The following is a 20,810-nucleotide window of genomic DNA, read 5'->3' on the forward strand; positions in this document are numbered from 1 at the left end:
TCTAATATATTCAAAATAATGACATAGTAAACGAAATTGATGACATCAAAGTCACTTCGAGACCTACAACATGGCATGAATTATGTTTGTCTTATTTATTTATAATTTAATAGTTGGGAAACAGAAGATTTAAATTTTATATATCTTCATAGAAAATATTAGAAGGTATTAACTATTTGAGTTATAAGGCTCTTAGTCTTATTAAATTATGCTTGTCAAGTTAGTATTTTGCATCCATAAAAACTTAATTGAAATAATTTTTAAGGGATAAGAACTAAAGTGAAACATCTATTAAAAAAAGAAAAACTAAAGTTGAAACATTTTAAGTATAAGGATGATTTTCCTTTGATGGTCAAATAAAAATATATACATATTGTGTACAATAAAAATATTCAACATATGTATTCTCTTTCGTAAACAAGTATAGAGTTGACATGTTGTGACTTGTGAGAGACATGATTCATTTGCAGAATGCAAACCCTATGAAAGAACAAGATATCACCACTTATACATGCGTATAGTGAAATATCTAACCAATTCCCTCTGTTGTGATAGACAGTAAAATTGGTGCATGCGTCATGCATATCTGCTGTCTTTGATACTGTATATGTACTTTCATCATGTTTGATAGCATAGGCAACTGACAAGTCCAAGAACTATTCAGATTCTCCGGCGAGATTTTGGAAGAATAATGCAATTTGGTGACATAAGCCAGTGCCAATCATGCAAATAGTAGAGTTTATTGAAAAATGAGAGTTGTTTAGTAAATGCCAAAGGGTCCAATCAAATGGGCTATTTCGTCGATGAAACGTGTTAAGCATTGGGAACCCCCCGGCCCCATCCCCATCCCCATGGACCTGGAAAGACCGGAATTTACCAAATACGGCTGTGGGGATTGTTAAAAATATTACAGCAATTTTCTAAATGGGTTTCTTTGTCATCATCGACTCACCAAATTCCATGAACAAGAATCTTCCATTAAATTTGTTATGGTAGAAAATCTCCTGCTAATCAGCAAGAAAACATTGAAGGGCAAATTTTTGGACATCAACCTCATGACATGACATAAGAATGACGCAATGTTTCCTAGAGCAGTTGAAGGGAATGGTGTGAGACCAAAGACTGCAGTGCATAAAATACAAAACTAATAATCAATATATATAGTAAACTGTCAATGCATGAAGAGGGCCATCTTATACATTTGGTAGAAACATTTTTCCTAGATATATATTGGATGTACAAAATAATTATTACCTTCTGCATTGGACGCATATGAAGCATGGACAACTCCTAGTAGTCTCCAACTCACTTGTTAGCCATTTACATATATGTATAGATGAAAAATTGTTTCCCTCGGAATGTTATGCCAAACACAATGGAAAACTCAAATTCCAATTAATGGAATGAATGCCTTGAATGATCATGAGCTGTCAGAATCTAAATTATACCAACCCCATTGCTCATGAGATTATTAAGTGTATTTATTTATAATTGCCAAGGGGCGATCAAGAAAAGAGACCATTAGGGCAAGAATGAGCTTCTGTTTTTGTTTCTTTCGAATGAAATTATGAATACAAGGCTGGGTGCCAAATAAAATAAATTCAATAATTTGATAATATCATGAAACAGAAAGAACAAAGAAAGTTGGGAAAAAGAATTTTCTGCACATTTCAATGTCTCTCATGAATCGTACATAACAAATACCGATATATAACCTAAGAACAGTTCTCCATTTGAATGGGACCTGTAACAGAGCAATCTCATGATCTACCCTAAATGATGATATCAATAGAAAGGGGAAAAAATGGGTACTAACAAAAATGAAGGCAACAAAAAGAAATGAAGGGAAAGAACATTTCTCGGCTAAAGGGGGAGTCTATCCTAGCCTTTCTCTTCCTTGCACCAATCAACATGATGGCATTAACAACAGTACCTTCTATCTTTGTATATTTCCACCTTATTTCAGAATATGCTCTAAGAAATTAGGCAGGACTCCCCTGATGGAAAACCAATAATAGTATCCTTTTCTCAACCAAAAAATAAAGGATGGATTGCTATGTTACAGATTGAAAGAATGAATCTCATGCCGTGCTAGTGATGTTAGTCCTTATCTGCAACAGTGCAGGGGATGACAGCGAATCTGGACCTTGCAAGGTTTGTCCCTTTGGCCAATTTTCTTCTTGCATTCTCAAATAAATCTCAAAAAGAATTCCGAGCCACAAAAAAACTTATATGAAACCTGTATCACTCGTGTCTTTTCCAGGCCCATCTATCTTGTTTAAACCACCTCTACCTGATAGACTACGACTCCAATATGTGACAGTTCCTTATAAAATCATTGGAGTAATTGACATACTTGGTCCAAAATGGCCGGAGATGCTCAAAGCCAATCTGCAACCATGGTTTTGACTGGCCATTGTAGTGAATAACTGCAGCCTTTTTCACACTCTCAATGTTGGTGTTGCTCTGATAGCCCAAGCCGAGCATGTGCCACGATGGATCAATTGGATGAACATGACCTTTAAATGCAATCAAAGCTGGTGGTAAGGTTCCAAGCTTCCACATTGTCAAGTTTGACTTCAGATTCTGCCACGGAAAAAAACCAGAATCTAAGTTAAAGTGTGGCAATGCATCTGTTTTTTAGCTATAGTTAGATGAACAATTGCCCATGTGAAATACAATCAACAGTGAACTCCACCAGAAAAGGAACCACATTTGAAAATTCTGGCCCATGTTGAAACATCTTTGTTCAAAAAATACTGTCATTTAACTAGAATTTTTCCACAAGGGGGTAGAATAGGGTAAAAAGCACGAAATTTGCATAATCTAAGCAACTTCAAAACAAATTGACATTTTTGAAATACAGAAACTAGTAATGAACTTAAATTGCCTGAGAATGATGGACTTAATTAAATATCTTTGATAAGAAGTACCCAAAATAAAACTTCATACCCAGCACCTAAAAGGAATGTATAGAGAGGTTAGGAAAAATATTTGGCATAGATACTCTTGCAGATAGAAAATCACATTATTTCCTGGAGTAGATAAACAAAAATAATGAGTTTGCCAGTAAAACTGAATACTTGGGTTTACCTCTTTCAGCCAAGAATGATATGTTTCCCTTATCTTTGTTTTCCTCCAGGCACGGAGATCAAAAATATTCATCCCGTAAGCCCATGCACATTCATCAGGGTCCAAATGCTTTGCTATGAGGGGATGGGAAAAATTGAAATAGTTCCTGAAATGCTTAGACATTACCCATTCATCGTCACCTTTACAAGTTTCAACAGCTCCATTAATCTTTCCCCCAAGGTTAATTTCCCAAAGTGGAGATAAATCACGCTGAATCACAACATCATCATCTAAAAAGACCACCTTGTCGAGGTTTGGAAAGAGCTGTTCAATATACATAATCAGCACACTTTCTTTTTTTTTAATAAGTAAATAATTTCATAAAAAACTAAAAAGGGTGCAACTCCAATACACAGGCTGTGTACAGAGAAAAGCACATGAAAGGAATAATAGCACACTTATTTTGGATGAAATGCATAAGGTCGTACAAATAAAGAAAATTTATCCAAAACAAAAACACTATATAATCATTGCCACCCAAAACAAATTCAATAAACAACCCAAAGCAATCCAATATTTTTTTAGAATTTACTACACTCAATTTAAGTAAATATATTTAACTCGCAAGAAACTGATAGCTAACAGCCCCAGTTGTATGCCAAGTTTTTTTTCATCCTAGTTGATGAAATTCTTGACCATTTTTAATGAGACTTGTTTGTCACCACTAATGTGACTTACGGGTCTACAGCTCCAATAACATCAGGGTTATGCAGGGAAGGAGACGAGAGAAAATTTTGGCCTACATTTCCAACCAGGAGAAGAGTAAACATTCAAAGCATTAACTGCCTACAATATCAAGCAACAGCATTTTATGGGGGGGGGGGGGGGTATTCTTGAATAAACTAATAGCATCATGAATTATAGGTCTCCAGAAACCAAATAAGGGAAAAGAACAGTCTCAAATTGCATGTAATTACCTCAGGTATATAAATGCGGAGATGATTCAGCAAGGATATATACTTTGGACTTCTAGCTTGCAATTTTGAAGCAAATCTCCGTGGAGTTGTATCACTAAGATTGGCCCCTGCAACATGATTCCCATGGTAGTAATCCCTAATTCCATTTTGGTTCTCTACAGCTTCAAGTACTGGAACATTTTCTCTTGTTAACCAGTCGAACTGGTGAACGCCTTTCACTTCAACAATAGCTGGGGAGACGGGATTTAATGCAAACCATGAGTGCATACCCGCATAAGTTTTCTTGTCAGTGATGACATGGAAGACAATTTTTTCAGGTTTTAGAGATGACTGGACAGTAGAAGTGACAACAACTGAAGCAGCCAAAATGTTATCAGTAGACAGAATAAAGTGGTGATAAGAATTGTTAGAGAGCAAAGGGAGTAATTCCGGAGGAGGCAATTGTTTGCGTGCATGGGCGTTGGAGGAATATTCATCAGTCAAGCGCAGAGACAGACAGTGGATCCCTTTAGGAATGGAACTTGCCGCAAAGTGTTTGTTCATCAGCTCTGAAAATCTAGACTCCCTAAGGTCCCTTTCAAATTTCTCCATCTGTGCAAATAAACAAAACATTTGTTGAAAATATGCTGAAGTTATCTTAAAATTTTCCATTTGGGGAGGGGGAATGAGAGGAAGGAGCAAATGTGCTCTCTCTCTCTCTCTAAACAAACATCCCTTCATACTGCCTATGACAACATCCAATACTTTTAGTACAGCAAATGCAATCATTAAGCTCCAGCACAGATATAAACAATTCAGTATCAAGTTAAGGATATGTAAACAAGTAATCTTATTTTTATAAGGATAAATATTTGAACACATCTCACTACCAAATAAAAAAGCTTATTCTCCTTAAAATTACAATCCTTCCTGTCAATTTAGATCCCAAGAATCACCAGCAAACAAGTAATATTTTAAATTAAAAGCTTCCTTATACACATTCCTTACAAAAATAAAGCGTATAAATAGTGAAGAAAAAATATAGACAAGAAAGTTAGCTATAAAAATACAAATGAAACAAGACAATTAGAGGAATGCGGGAAAAGATACGTAAATGGGCTAAAGCAAAAATATGAAACCAAATATGTGAAAGAAATCCCTAAAACACCAGAGAATCAAGACACGCCACCCAAGGTAAAAATAGTTGAGGAAATATAGTGATAGTTCCTCCCATCATTAAAGGTGTCTTCATGATCAAATAATTAGTACTCTCCAAGTTATAGCAATAGCCAAATCACTTCACAAATATTTCTAAGAGAAGTCCTATACTTTTCCCTTCCTTAGGCCCCAACATGACACTAGTAGCATCAGCCACACTAGTATTTACCCATCATGACACCTAGAGGGTACGAACAAATTTGGAACCTCATAAAAGTCATTTAATACTCCAACCATCTGAGTCCAATTTTATATTCTCAGTGGAGAATCTAAATATATGCATCATCTGGTGTAAGCTAGATGAAAAGAACCCATTACTTACATGGCCCCAAAATTCATTAAGCTCCTTATTAGGGAACAAAAAGGACTAAAATGCTCATCATGACAAAACCCAAAAACAAGGACCATTAGTCAATATCAAGAATATCTTCATCTTTTTTTGATAAGTAATATCAAGAATATCTTAATCAAAATATATAGGATACAGGAGATATCAGCTCAGAAAAAGGTCAAGCTTGTAGTTAAGAACTTAGGACACAACCAACTTAAAGTTCCCATAATCCCTACGCAAAGAGATTTCAAATTTCCTAATTTTGTATATAAGAAACATTCTAAAATTTCCTCAGATGCATCTCACACAAGACAATATCTTGTGGTCTTACGATGAAAAGAGAAATAAAGGCTTTTCATAGAAAGGTCTGCATAACAACAACAAAGCCTTGGTCCCAAAATTTTGGGGTCGGTTATTGATCGTCAGCAAATTAATTAGGATTGGCCACATGTATTCTTTTCCTCAATTTTATTTTATCTAAAGTCATATGCTCTGTTACTTCCTTACTTCTACTAATGTGATAGTTGGTCTTCCTTTACCTTTTATCATTCCCTCCACTTGGATCCCCATAATACTTTCAAAATCTAGAATCAATAATTCATAAGGATAGAGAAATTTAAGAGGATGTAAAAAATAGGATAAGAATAAGGTGGATAAAGTGTGGAAGTGCATCAAGAGTACTGTATGATCGTAGAGTAATATAAGAACTAACTATGCTCTATGGCACTAATTGTTGGGCAATTAAGAAGCAATATTGTCATAAAATGTGTGTAGCTGAAATAAGAACGTTAAGATAGATATGTGGAAATATAAGGAAAGATGGGATTTGCAATGAGGAAATTCACTTGAAGGTAAGGGAGACCCCTGTTGATGACGAGGGAGAGTTGTTTGAGATGATTTGATCATGTGAAGAGGATACCAATTAATGCACTAATAAAAAATCGAGCTTATTCAAGTCAAGGGAACGCAAAAGGTAAATGAAAACCTAAGATAACATTAGTGGAAGTAATGAAAATGACATGTTAATTAAGGAGATTATAGAGAGTATCACTTTCAATAGGACAAAAAGAAGATAAAGAATATATGTGGCCGAACATAATCACCCCCAAAGTTTTGTGATAAAGGCTTGGTGGTGGTTGTTTTCTTAATAACAAAAGTAACAATACGACAGAATCCCTGAGTAACAAGCTAATGAATATAAATACATGGATGTTTTATTTTTTATTTTATAAGTAAAGTTCATTAAAAAATCTCAAAAGCACCACCCATGTATGCAGGGCATATGCAACAGGTAAAGCAAAATTATAAGGACAAAAGTGTGCGTATATATATACATAGTAAAAACTTTGGACATATGCTAGAGAAAACTAACATTAGAAGGTGAAAAAATTAGTTTCCATCGGCAACAAATGCTGCATCAAGATCACATCTCCAAATTTTAGAGTTGGGCATAGATGAACAAGCTGAGCTCAAAAGGAAAAAGGTTAAGTACTGTGTTCTTCACCAACAACATAAGACTAAACTCGGGGTTTCAGCAAGCACAATTGCCAGGTTAAAACTATAGCACAAGACCTTCAACCTAGAGGAATGGTATAAATGCTCGTGAGCATATGTAGAAATGAAATTAAACTATATAGAAGCAAACAAAAGGTCAGCATATTGTGACAAAAAAAATGCAATGCAGAACTTAAATTGCAAGACTTAGCCACTGATAAGGCTATAAAACTGATACTGTGTTTCCTACTCAATAAACACTTAAAACTCAGATTTCTATAGTGACGGACAAATTATAAAACTGTGAAATAGCTTTAGACACATACGATAGGACCAATCAGGGAACTCAAGATATCTTCACCATAAAACAGTGATATCATACTTCCTACTAAACTTTGTAAGGCTCAGAGTCATATATTTATAGGCAAGCTTGAACTATAAGATACTGTAGAGAAGGCTTGAGACATGGAAACACCCTACATCCTCCAATGGTTCCTCTCTTCTCTCAAAAAAGTCTTTATCAATCTAAATTTATCCCCTACTTTCCATAACAGCTTCTTTTATTTTTATAGTTAAAATGGAGGTGGGGGGATTTGAACCTTAAAAGTCTCCATTGGAAACACCAAAAGGTACCAATTAATTGAGCTACAAGGCTCTTGGCATAACAACTTTTCAAATCCCCACATCAAATTGTTCGCAACAAATCAAGTTGCCCAGAAATATACGCTATGGTAGTCCCCCATTAAAGAGTTTAATGACCAAATTAGTGCCTTTCATATTACTCTTAATCATCAAGATGTGTACTTTTGTCAAAAGCAAAGAAAGTCAAAAGGTAAAGTACTTTGATGAGATCTATATCTTTCAGAACCCCCCCCCCCCTTCTCTCTCCTTTCCATTCTATTTTGACCCAGAGCATAGAACTCGAGTCTTGAACCACAAGATTGAACAAAAAGCCAAACATACAAATTAATCCCCGAGAATAATTCAATCATTTATGCACAACACAACCTTGTCTACTTTTATTTGAATCAAAGAAGTCATGTTGTAAGTTTAAATTTATACATGGGACCTATCAACATGTATCGAAATGAGGACATTCACTTAAAAATAGGGGTGACCCCTATTGATAAGAAGATTAGAAAGTCAATCGAGATGGTTTGGCATGTGCAAAGGAAAGAAATTAAGAAACCTACGAGAAAGAGCGAGTTTATTAGAGTCTAGGGAATGAAAAAAAGTTGAGGACAACCTAAAATAACATTAGAAGAATTAATTACATGTCAATTAAGAAGGTAAGAGAAGGTATGATTTTTAATATAATAGAATAGAATGGAGAACAAGAATACATGTGGCCAACCTTGGCTAATTTGCTGAGGATCTATAGCCAACTCTAAAACTTAGGGATTAAAGCTTAGTTGTTATTGTTGTTGAACTACAGACATCTATTCATCCAACATGAGCATGTTCACTAGTGCATTCCTTTTGCAATTACCTCATAAGACTACAAGAGTTACACTAAAAAGGAAAAATGGCAATCAATCTTACTTTTGATAGAAGAAACTTAAATTTTGTTTGTAAGGCTTTGGATGTCTACTAAAATTAGAACCAGATGGTCATAATTTTGGGGCATATAACAGGGAAACTTTTCATCTCCTTCACTACATTTTTTCTTTCTTTAGGTAATTTCATTAATGAGGAGACTGGATGGTCTAGAGCAAACTATCCCAAAAGAACAAACAATCTCCCAACAGAGCTACAAATGTTAAAAATATTACCAAAGGGTCTAACCCACACAATATTAGGATTTCGTTAAACATTGTCAATAGATCTAAAGTGATTTCGAAGACTCAAAATTGATAGCTTGACAAATTGCGAGATGATGGGGAAAAAAAAAAGAGGAAACCTCAGTTTCCAAAAAACACTCTCTTCTAGTATTAAAATACTATCTAAACAGCTTTATATTTCTTTCACATGCAACATACCATTGCCCTTAACACCAAAGCAAAGGTCCTTGCGTCATACTGGTTGTTCTTCATATCGGAAACGAGATGACTAAATGAATCTGGCACCTTTAGACCATGTGGGATTTCCTCAGTGTTCACCTGGTGAAGAATCTTGTACAAGTCTCTAACCTGTCTCTGCTGCACCATCACCACCACCACCACAAGGATCCATTATAAGTTTATAACAAGCATTGTAGACTTAAAAGAACAATTGAATTTCATTGCTGATAATTAATACACAATTAAAGTATCAAGGAAGAATTACTTACTCCAGAATCATCACCCCTACCAAGAAACCTTGGTCCTAACCGCCTACCTAAACAATCTGAAGCACAGAAGAGCAAGGATAAATTTACGAGTCTGCCATAAACACTATGATATCATTAAGAAAAAATTCTAAAGCCTGATCTAACTAGCATATGAATGAAAAAAGCAGGCCAGAGAAAGCAAACACAAGGGAACTGAATAAGAAATTGTAGACTATAATACAACCAAATTTATGCTTGATGTAGTAATTGTGGCCAAGTAGGAAGATAAGCAAGATGCATGAAAAATAATAATAAAGAACCAATTTTTTCTCTTCAAAATTCTGCAAATACTAAAGTTGAAGCTCAATATCAATATAGAGAATTATAATATATTCAGAAAAACAGAACAAACAATGGAATTCAAATATTAAAATCACATGATGCTGGAACATGCGTAAATAATCTATGGATTTGGAAAAAAAGAACATGCAGTGATCATCCAATCACAATTTTTTGCATATGTCATTAAGGAAAAATATATCAACTCTCAATTCATACTCAAATTCAATCAAACAAAACAATTGAATTCCTGATAAGAGTCTATTCATTTCACATGTTCAACAATATAAACACTCCAACAAGTCATTAGTAAACCAACATAAAGTACCAACAAATATGAAACTTATGAGACGAATCATTATCAATTACACCATACCAGAATATATAGAATTCAATTTAAAAGCAATGCAACCCATTTAAATACCAAAATGACAAAAAAAAAAAATCCACCACAAAGCATTAGAACAAAAAGCCAATCCAACAGAATTAATACACCAATCAGGTTCAGCTACACAAATCAACATGACAAATAATTACAAAATGGGCATACCACCCAAAACCAAATTCAGCTAAAACATTTAACAAATCCATCAGATTCAGCTACACCAAATGGACATCACAACAAAACCCAAATTTGAACCCAATGAATCAATCGAGGAAACAATAAGATTTCAGCTACACAAATCAACCTGACAAAGAATCCACAGACGGGCATAACAAAAGAAGCCAATTGAAACCAAGATCTATAACAAAAAACAACAACAACAACAACAAAAAGAGATGAAAAATATGAAGTACCAAATGAGGAGCACTTGTTGACACCTTCAAGGGTAACAACAGCAGTGAGAATGAAGACAAAGGGCAACAAGAAAGCAAGGATTAGAATGGTATGGAAGAGAGTCCTATAAGAGATATGGCGAGCTGCGACCTTGATCTTCATCAAGTCAATAAACCCATTGCTGCTGCTGCTAGAGATAGTTATGCTTCTCATGCTGGGCGAGAAGTGAAGCTGCATCGTCGTCTATGCAGCCCCACCACCTCCTCCACTACCACCACCACCTCCAACTCCTCCTCTAATATTATTCTACTATTAGTATTATTATTAATGCCAAATTCAAAACTTGATGACCCTACCCGACTTTCTGAACCCACTTTCAAAACAATCTCCACCATCAGATCCGAGCTCACACCCACTCCCTCTATAACACCCACCACCCAATTCAGATCTATTTCTCTGTGTTTTTCCGCTCTTGCAATGATAACAATAGCTGTTGTCTCTGTTTTTTATTGGTCTTCTATAAGACCGCATTGGAGATCGACCCAAATCAAATTTAGGCCTCCCTATCACTGATTTCAATACAAAATCCTATTTTGGTATCTGGGTTTTGAACAGATTTTTATTCCCATGGATCAAAGAGACTGCTTTCACACACAGAAAGCCACACACAGGGAGAGAGAATGAGGAGAGACAGGGGAAGAGAGAGAAAATATAAAATAATAATAAAAATAAAAATATGGTTTTTTTTTTTTGGGTGGTGTTTTTATTTTCTTTCTTTCTTTCTTTCTTAGTTTGTGAATTGCTTTTCCATTGGTGGATCGCCGTCGGATCTAAAATTATTTTTTACATTTAAAAAAATAATAATCAATTTCATTAATCAATACACTTTTTTTGGTAAGTAATAATTACCAATTTAATAATTATATAATAATATAATAATAAAATTCAAATCTTTGTGGAGTCAAAACCGTGTTGGGTTTGGAGAGAGAGTAGAAAGAGAAAGAGAAACTTGTGGTGGGGGTGTTTGACCTTGAAAGGTTTAGGTTTAGGGACAAGGAAAGTTGGGGGGTCAGGGAGGGCTCTGTGATTTTGGGAGCTAATTTGGGAGCTCTCCTATTGTTATGCCCAAGCTTTGGGGGATTTTATGTGGATAAGAGGGCTGCTTTTTAATTTTAGTTATACTTTTTTGCCTGCTGTTGCTGCCCTGGGTCTGGGTGGGCTTAAGTTGAAGGGAGGTAAATTTTTCAGGGGTAAAACTGTAAAACTATTTCACTTTTTGAGCTAAACATTTTTACTATTTTTGGACAAATACCACTACAGGCTCCAGGATGAATAATAAATAATTAATAGGGTATGGACTATTGCTTAGACAGGGCTTGGTTTTTTAACCTTGTGGGCTGTAAAAGGTGAAAAACATTGGGCTAAAAGCCAAGGCTAATTGGGCTGACTTATAGCTATATATTAGTTTGAGTTGAACTTCTCCGGTGTTTCTGATTGCTTAGTGTTTTTTGATTTTTTTTTTTGATTTTTTTTATAAGGGATTGCGTAGTGGTAAAGTTAATATGCATTGTAATAGACTTGTGAATTCTTAGTTTAATGTTAACTCATGTGTTACTGGAAAAAAACTGTTAATAATGCGCTAATAATGGTCACATGAAGCCCATGGTAAATATCATGATCCTCTCTAAGAACAACTATCTAATAGTAAACAATTAATGAGAAATGAGTTTAAAACTTTAGATGAGGTGATATCATACACACCTATTTTAAGACGATCCTATAATAAAAAAAAATAAACGCATGGTTTTAGATTCATGAAAAATATGTAGCGAGAGAGGAAGAGGTGAGGTTCAAATCATAAACATGAAGCATCACAAATAATGTTATTACCACTAGATTACCATTTGAACTCTTACAATATCTATATTTTAAAAATAAATGGATTTTAAAAAGAAAAGGATGACACTCAAACAATGCCTGAAATACTTGGAGCAAGGGAAAAAAAATAAATATTGAAATATAGCTCTTTATTGTTAGATAATGAAGGATACGCATGTTATGATTCTAATTAACTATTGTGGGCATAATTATTGTTATGGTAGAGCTATTTAAGAACTTGTTTCAAATAATCAAGGGAGGTGGAGGGACATTCAAGGTTTCATTATATGAGATTGATTAGGAAAGCAATCTTCAATATTCAATTCACAACCATGGCTTTCTCATATGATAATATCATATTATCTATTCACCATAACGGTATAACCATACTGATTGTCTTTTCATTTTTTCCTCTTCATTTTTTTTTTTTTTGGGGGGGGGTCTGTTGGTAGGTAAATCAGGATTCAAGACCCAAATATGGGCATCGCATTTAGTTTTTCAGAGCCTAACCACGTTTCCTAGTTTTTCAGTTGCACAGATAGTACAGCATCATTGATGGTTAAGCCAGTGTCCTTTTGTTACGTGGACCATTCAAATTGTATGATGCAGGCCTGTCTCAGTCTACCTCCCTTGCCAGGAATTTAATCAGCATTGTTTCAGAACCGAGGCATTGGTGCAATGCATCTAATTGGACTTCCCTACTCAAAATTATGAGCATTTCAATAAGGAACTGAAAACATTGACTAAGACCTATTAAATGGTATATGGCCTATGTTGTTCCACATAAAGTATACATTTATATTCAGATGACCCTCAAAAAGCAAACATACACAAGCAATAAGACACTAGTATTAATTTTGTTCAACTAAAGGGAAAGCTTACCAGGATTAACATCATTTATAGAGAGTTAATTTATGCCTTGTGTTAATCCTACTGTCCTATGGTGGGTGTCCTAGTCTTCTGTAATTCGAAGTATAAACTCTTCTTGTTTGGAACTTGGAATCCACACAAAAATTACATTATGAGGCACATGTGATTAAGGTACTTCATATGATATGCTCACCTTTCCCCTGCACTATGAAATTAGGCAATGGGGATATGTGGGCGGCTGGTTTAGTTTTTTTTTCCAAAAGAAAAAGACTGTTACCTAGTTTGAGTAGTAAGTCAATCCCAACGCAAGCTTAAGACGGTAAGAGAACAATGCAAGTATGCAAGAAAAGTCAGTTAAAAATGGAGCTATTATAGAGCAGAGAGTATAAAAAGTAATTGAAGTGATTTGGTGTGCCAGTAGCTAGTTACATGATGCAACCTCCACATGGGAGAAGTTTGGTTCTTAATGCCACTGCACAAGAAGGTAACATGCATGCCGCGGAGAGCAGGTGATTACCAAAAATAAACAAAGGTTACTTGTGGGCCATTCGACTTTTTTGATATGTTGTTGTGCCTAATAATTCTCTACTTTATTGGCTTGCAAATTGCAAAAACTTCACTGCTTCCATTACATGAGATGTACAAACTGATTAATTGGATAATAAAGTCTATGCTTAATTGCAGCTGACTGGTAATAATAGGCTTAGAATTTGTGAATGTTATAATGCCCTGCAAATGCAAATATAATTAATCATAAAACTCTGATGAACAGATTTTGTTGCATTACAATGACATGAGGCCCTTATACTGTACAGGCAGGGAAAGAAACGGGCTATCTTTGCAATGCAGTCCAATTATCTAGAAGTAACGCCTGAGCTTCTTTAAACAATTAGAGACAAATGGCATCAGCATCATATCATAGAAGTAAATGATTCCAGTCACACTTCCCATAGGTAGGTATATCTTTTGGCAAATTAGAGCCAAGGATATTCAATTATCTACCTGTAATATTTATTACATGGTGTGGTAATTAGTGGATATTATTTTATATATATGTTGCAGTGTTGCACAGGCATGTGGTTCTTTAAACAATTAGAGACAAAAAAAGAGATTAGTATATTTATAGCAGGACATTAGTTTTAGCCATTTATGGTAAGAGCATTCTTATTAAGATGGGCAAATGCTATATATGCTAAAATTTAAGATACAAAATGCTATAACTACTAAAAAGCATTCTCCATCAAAACTTTTATATCTCATTTATTTTGCAATCCAGCTACAGTGGACTGCTATGTCTAGCAGCCCACTATAGCAAGATTGTAAAACAAAAAATTATTTTATATTCTTTCTTTTATCTTCTTTCTCCAGATTTCTTCTCTCTCCGATTTCCGTTTCTTCCATCTCTGCTTGCTCCCATTTCTCTGCTCTCTCTCTCCCTCTGCTCGATATCTTTGCCTCCCTCTCCGACGAAACTCAGACCGGAGCATCAAGCCAAGCCGATCTCTATCGAAGTGGTTTTTTTTAATTTTTTTTTATAAGTTTGTGATTTGATGTTAGATTCGACAGTGGTTGTGTGGGTTATGGATTTGGTGTTTTGGGTGGTGGTCTGATGTGTTCCGGCGATTTTGTGGGTCTGGGTTCGTGGGTCTGCAACGTGACCGGCATGGATTGTCAACTTGATCGGTCTCATTGGCGTGGGTCATCGAGAGGGAGAGAGGGAGAGACAGCGAGACCGAGAGGGAGAGAGGGAGACAATGAGACCAGAGAAAGAGAGGATGAAAAAAATAAAAACAAAAAAAGAATAAAAAATTATAAAGAAATAATATTTAAATGAAGTTATAAAAAAAATTGAAGTTTTGATATTTGATATATTATAAAATAAAGTGTTAAAATAAAAAAAATAATGTTTTAAAATAATAAATATTAAATTTTTTGTAATCCTTGATAAGAATGCTCTAAATTTACTTAGACAAGTAGTGTCCATCTTAGCTGGTGATCTCTCTCTCTCTCTCTCTCTCTCTCTCGCACTAGAATAGAAATATGCATGGGATGGGCCCATCCAAGAGCAGATCTTTAATTGAAAAAAGTAATGGCACATGACATGTAGCAGTGTATTGGAGACAATGGTTTGAAAGTATAACTAGGTGACGTATGGATGCTTTCGTTTCTTTTCTAAAAGACTAAAAAGCTATGAGGTCAAAAGTTCCCATCAGTTGCCCAGTGCATGGCAGCAATTGGCAACAGCAACAGTTCTATTTGTTTCTCTTTCAAACCCAGCTGATATTTTGCCATTATTGTTTCTGTCTAGAGACCATCTAGCACACGGTTTTAATGCTTGAAGTTCAAATAGCAACAAGCACCTTTCAGTTTCAGAGACATCTTTATTTCATTAAAGTTTCCAACTCTTTATTTGTGTTACAATTTGATCAAAGTACCATATAAAATTGAGTCATGAGTGAACAAGATGCTAGCTAGAACCCAAAAAAAAAAAAATTTGGTTGTCAAACTAGACGAGACGAGTGGGAGGAAATTTTACTGTGCTTTGAATGAACCCTGCATGCATGCCTATTGGGTTAGCTACTTTCATTCTCCTTTTCGAGCCTCAGTCACCACTTTCTAATTACATCATTCATTCATGTTCCTTTGTCCTTTCCTGATGAGTGATGACCAAAACCAATTTCAAGTATTCGATTCACTGTATTTTTCAAGACATTTTCCGCGAGATTGATGCTAATGAATTTTGGCTATACATATATATAGGCTTGAATATATGAGCATAGAGTAGTGTTTTCTTTTTCTTTTTTTTCTTCTTTTTTTTCGGCTGAATAAGTTTAGATTAAAAAAAAAAAAAAAAAAATGAGAATCTAGAGGCACATCCCATCTACCTTCTCCGGTAGTAAAACATGGGCTGGAAGATTGACGATGGACAGAGCCCCAAAGGCTAAACAATTTTTAAATCTAATTACATGTGAAAATTAACAAAAATGAAAGGATTTGTCAGCTACATTAATTACCAATGATGGAGGATAATATTGTAGAGTAGTGTCTATTACTCTATTACACACAATTCAATTTTTGAATTAAAGTCGTGACTTCAAAACATGATTTTTTTTTTTTTCAGTTGAAAAAATAATTTGTGTATGGTGTGTGCAACAAAAAATGTGTAAGAGACATTATCTAATATTGTAAGAATTATTTTCAAAGATAATATAGTTTAATCCCAAAAACTGTGTAAAGGTAACATCTAGAAGTCCGGCTCCGGCTTCAACCCATAGAGGATTACCATGAACGTCAACACCAATCCATTATCCAAGCATGTGTGCTCTTTTCCAAAAGACTTCGACAAACAACAACAAAGTAAACGTCGTTGGGCTTCACAACAACATCAAAATTAATCTTGAACCAAGCAGATGGAGCGGGGATCAGGTTGGGGTGAAAGGAGGATGTGGTGTTGGTTAGTTAACTCCCAACTCCCAAGCTTGTTGGTGAAACAAAGAAAAATAAATAAAAATCCATTTATTTTACGAACAAGCATAGAAGGTGGTAATGAAATGAAGGGGATGGATGCGGTGGTGGGAGGGCAACTCTTGAGACTTGAGCAATTTGTTCCTATAAAACCATAATTGGTGGCGTAGAATAGTGTGAGGTTTTGAGTTTAAGACTTGTTGAATGCATGTTTAACTTACCTATAAAAATAATACTAAGCAATATTAATATAAGACATTTTAAACTTTTTTTCAGGTGTTAGTACAAAAAATATTGAAAATTGTGTATGAGCATAGGTAAAATTTTGCTTTTTACCCATTTCACCTCTTAAACTTGATACACAATGCTAAATCCTTGAAGATGTGTATATAAAATCCCATGTTTAAGTAGTACATAACATACTCTATGCTAAAAAAAAAAAAAAAAAAGTAGATAAAAAGACAAGAATTGGGAAAAAGAAATAGGCAACCTCTACAAGTGATTAATTCAGCCTATAATTCTAACAAACAAACAAAAAAAATTAAACCCAAACCATTCCTATTTTCAATCATAAAAAAAAAAGAAATTTATTAAAAAGCTCAAAAACAAACCAAAACCTCTCAAATCTAATGATAACGTTGAGCTCTTAAATTGAGCATGTGATTCTGACAAAGTACTGAAATAGGATGTTTGATCATTTCTTGAAGATCATGCAATAATCTGTGGTCACGAGAGGAAGCTCAAGAAGACAAATAAATTATAGTAAATGACAAAGAACATTATAAGTTAACATGCAAAGCCTAAAGTAATTTTTTTTATAAAGAACCATATCAAACTCCATTTTACATAGACATATCCTGTGATCTAATGAAGATGGCTCGCTGTCATGAGAGATCCTCATCCCCAACATTCTCATCACACTACAGTTCGATCCCACTTGGAAGAGTAATATAATTCAATATACCTGATCCTCCAGCAGGCTAACATGGTACATACAAATGTCTACCTATAGCATCCATAAAATGCAGATAAATGGCATCAGCTTATGTAATTCCCATTTGTCCATAGATAGGTAGCATATTAATGAAAGGAATGGCAAACTGGTCCATGCATAATAATGACAGTTGCACATTCTGTTTGACCAAGAAGTTGCCTCTTCAGTCAAAAACTTACAAAATTAACCTGCATGCCAACTGTAATTGATACAATGGCAACGCTGGTTAGAACTGATTGCAACATAAGTTAGATTGCAGTGATATATGAAGGCATTCCCTAGTCTCTAAAACAGATTCCCTTCTGTCAATCAAACAAAATCTTCCAATTAAGGGTATCAATCAGTCATCATAATCACACACTTCCATTTGGGCAAGCACCTTGGCTTTTGATTGGAACCTCTACTTAGGTATAGGTCATGGCAGAGATATATCCATTCAAACCAAAAAATCTGTACCCATATCACACATTTCTGACCTCAACCAAACTGTGAGCAGCCATTTTTCTTAATCCTATCTCATTCATCATATGTCTCACATTCTCGGCATCTTTCCACCTTCCTGCTGTAGCATAAATTTTTGCCATCAATATGTAATTTCCTGTGTTCTCTGGTTCAAGCTCAAAAAGCCACTTTGCAGCCACTTCTCCTAGTTCAACATTCTCATGTATCACACAAGCACCGAGCAGTGCACCCCAAACAGCATAGTTAGGCTTAAATGGCATTGTCTTGATTAGATCATAAGCTTCATCCAGTCGACCAGCACGACCAAGAAGATCGACAAGGCAAGTGTAGTGATCTGGACGAGGACTCATTTTGTGATTTTCAAGCATGAATTTGAACAAATTAAAACCCTTATCCACCAAACCAGCATGGCTGCATGCGTGCAAAACAGAGGTGAAAGTGACTTCATTTGGTTTCACCCCAGATTGAACCATCTGATTGAAAAGTGAAACAGCAATCTCACCATGACCATGAACTCCGTAACAAGCTATTATTACACTCCATAGGATAATGTCCTTTTCCTTTTCAGGAACTCCACTAAAAACTTTGTGAGCAGATTCTAAACTTCCACATTTTGAGTATATATCTATCAAACCAGTAGCAACTTCGGTGCTTGAAAGAAACCCAGATATTACTAGGTAACAGTGTATATTTTTTGCTTGCTGCAAATCTGCAAGAATAGAATATGCAGGGAGGAGACTATTCAAGGTTGCATCATTTGGTTGTAATGCTTCCATTAGCATTTGTTTGAAATATTCTATTGCTTCTCTTGCAAGCCCATTGTGAATACACCCAGAAAGAATTGCATTCCAAGGGACTGTTCGTTTTTTAGTAGTTTTAGCAAACACTCGAAGGCTGAGGTAAATTCTTTTGCATTTTGCATACATGTCAATCAATGCAGTTTCCACAATAACGTCAGACTCAACTCTTTGCCTTATTGCCCACCCATGGAAGCACCTACCATACTCCAAAGAACACAAACTACCACATGCCGAAAGAAGAGAAGCTATACTCACTGAATTGGGTCTTACCCCATCAAACTGCATCAGCTGACAAAGTGCCAAAGCACTTCTTGCATCACAATTCAAAATGTACCCATTGATCATGGTTGTCCATGTGACCACATCCCTCTCACCCATCTTATCAACAACTAATCGTGCTTCATCCATACTACCACACTTAGCATACATGTCTACCAATGCATTCTTTGCTGCTATCTTCTTCCCCAAACCCTTCTCTTCTACTAACGCATGAACCTTTCTTCCTGATACCAAATCCTTCAAGTAACCACAAGCTGGTAACACTGAAACCACGGTGGCACAATCAGGTTCAACATCCACATCCATCATCCAACTAAAAACCATCATAGCCTCCTTTGCACACCCATTCCGAACATACCCATTAATCATTGTATTCCAAGACACAACACTCCGTTCCCATATTGCATCAAAAACCCGTCTCGCCTCCTCCTTCTCACCACAATTCATATACATTGCCAGCAAAGAGTTCTGCACAAACGTGTCCAAATCAAGCCCAGCCATTAGTGTTTTCCCGTGAACTACAAGCCCCACATTAAGCAACGACAAGTCACCGCAAGCCTTGATAACAAAAGGGTACGTAAAGTTATCAGGCCGGCACTGCCCCGAGCTGAGCATTTCAACAAACACGCTAAGTCCATCCAAGGGAACCCCTTTTTGTATGTACATTCTTATGACGATGTTATACAAAAATGAGGTTCGGTGAGGCGTTTCGTCGAACAGTTTACGCGCATGGGGGACGTAGCCACATAGAGCATAGGCGGTCGAGAGGTTTGAATGAAGGTGGGTGGAGAGTAGGCCAGAGGTGATGGTGTGGGCATGGAGTTGTTTGGTTTTTGTGAGAGAGCGAATGGCCGCATAGCTTCGCAAGAGTGACTCGCACTGGGCTGCTGCGGTAATAGTGAGAAGGTGTTTGGTTTTTGAGAGAGCTTGAGATGTCATGTGCCATTCATCAATTCAGATTATGATTATGAGCCACTTCAACTTTAAAAATGATAGAATTAGGGGTGTGTGTGATAGAAATTTAGGGGTGTGCGCGGTTCGGTCGGCTCGATTTTTTTTTAAATTTGGTACCGAACCGATAGGGATCGGTTTTATAATAATTAAAACCGATGTATACCTATTAAAACTGCGCCTACCGATGTAAACCGATTCTATCCAAAGTTTTGAATTCCGTTGCGGTACAACAGACCCCTTTAAAAATGAAATCACGCGGGTGGGTCGGGTATTTGAAATAGGATAGGAAAATACATTCGAGTCAACAGTGAGTTTGAAACTTGAAAATCAGCCTTCTTGGAACCTTCATGTTTTGCAAATAACCCAAACCAAGTTTATTTTTTTACAAATTATTTGAGTTTATTTTTATTAAAAAATAATATCTTTAGTTTCTTATTTAATTTTTTGGCAAAAATTCAAAATAGACGCTCTTACTTTTAGCATTTTTCATTTCAGTCCTTTAATTTTTAGTTTTGTCATCTTAATCATCGAACTTTTAATTGTTATTAATTCGACATTCTATTAACCATCTATTAAATGTCTCTGTTAAATGAGCAAAACGAAGCTGTTTTAGCTTTTTTTTTTCATAATTAAAAGAAATTTAAAAAACTGTTATTAAAAAAAGTTGAAGAA

The 20,810-nt window shown here is 35.5% G+C and overlaps 2 protein-coding genes across 5 annotated transcripts; both read right to left on the reverse strand.

Annotated features, from left to right (window-relative positions):
- Nucleotides 1–1,644: 1,644 nt before the first annotated feature.
- On the reverse strand, nt 1,645–11,205 carry LOC142612327 (putative galacturonosyltransferase 14). 4 transcript variants are annotated; one of them, XM_075784443.1, is made up of 6 exons: nt 10,481–11,205; nt 9,341–9,396; nt 9,051–9,206; nt 4,050–4,640; nt 3,094–3,396; nt 1,645–2,586 (listed from the first exon to the last, which is right to left on the reverse strand). In XM_075784443.1, exons 1-6 carry the CDS (start codon nt 10,671–10,673, stop codon nt 2,302–2,304), a joined length of 1,584 nt encoding a protein of 527 aa, XP_075640558.1. In that variant the 5' UTR covers nt 10,674–11,205; the 3' UTR covers nt 1,645–2,301. The 4 variants fall into 4 exon arrangements, with proteins under 4 accessions (XP_075640558.1, XP_075640553.1, XP_075640549.1 ...); XM_075784438.1 differs by having other exon boundaries at nt 9,051–9,209; XM_075784434.1 differs by having other exon boundaries at nt 10,457–11,205.
- A 6,858-nt stretch (nt 11,206–18,063) lies between these two features.
- Nucleotides 18,064–20,352, reverse strand: LOC142644039 (pentatricopeptide repeat-containing protein At5g39350). Its single transcript, XM_075818729.1, has one exon. It carries the CDS (start codon nt 20,121–20,123, stop codon nt 18,105–18,107), a length of 2,019 nt encoding a protein of 672 aa, XP_075674844.1. The 5' UTR covers nt 20,124–20,352; the 3' UTR covers nt 18,064–18,104.
- Between the last annotated feature and the right edge of the window lie 458 nt (nt 20,353–20,810).

Source organism: Castanea sativa, chromosome 1, assembly GCF_040712315.1.
Source record: "Castanea sativa cultivar Marrone di Chiusa Pesio chromosome 1, ASM4071231v1".
In the NCBI taxonomy this organism is placed as follows: Eukaryota; Viridiplantae; Streptophyta; class Magnoliopsida; order Fagales; family Fagaceae; genus Castanea; species Castanea sativa.

Bases quoted from the DNA above. Each gene is read 5' to 3' on its own strand.
- LOC142612327 (XM_075784432.1), bottom strand. From the start codon at position 10,673: ATGCAGCTTCACTTCTCGCCCAGCATGAGAAGCATAACTATCTCTAGC. The intron at 9,397-10,456 runs GTACTTCATATT...TCTGTGCTTCAG, and splicing joins CAACAAGTGCTCCTCATTTG to ATTGTTTAGGTAGGCGGTTA. The intron at 3,397-4,049 runs GTAATTACATGC...TATATTGAACAG, and splicing joins TCCGCATTTATATACCTGAG to CTCTTTCCAAACCTCGACAA.
- LOC142644039 (XM_075818729.1), bottom strand. From the start codon at position 20,123: ATGACATCTCAAGCTCTCTCAAAAACCAAACACCTTCTCACTATTACC.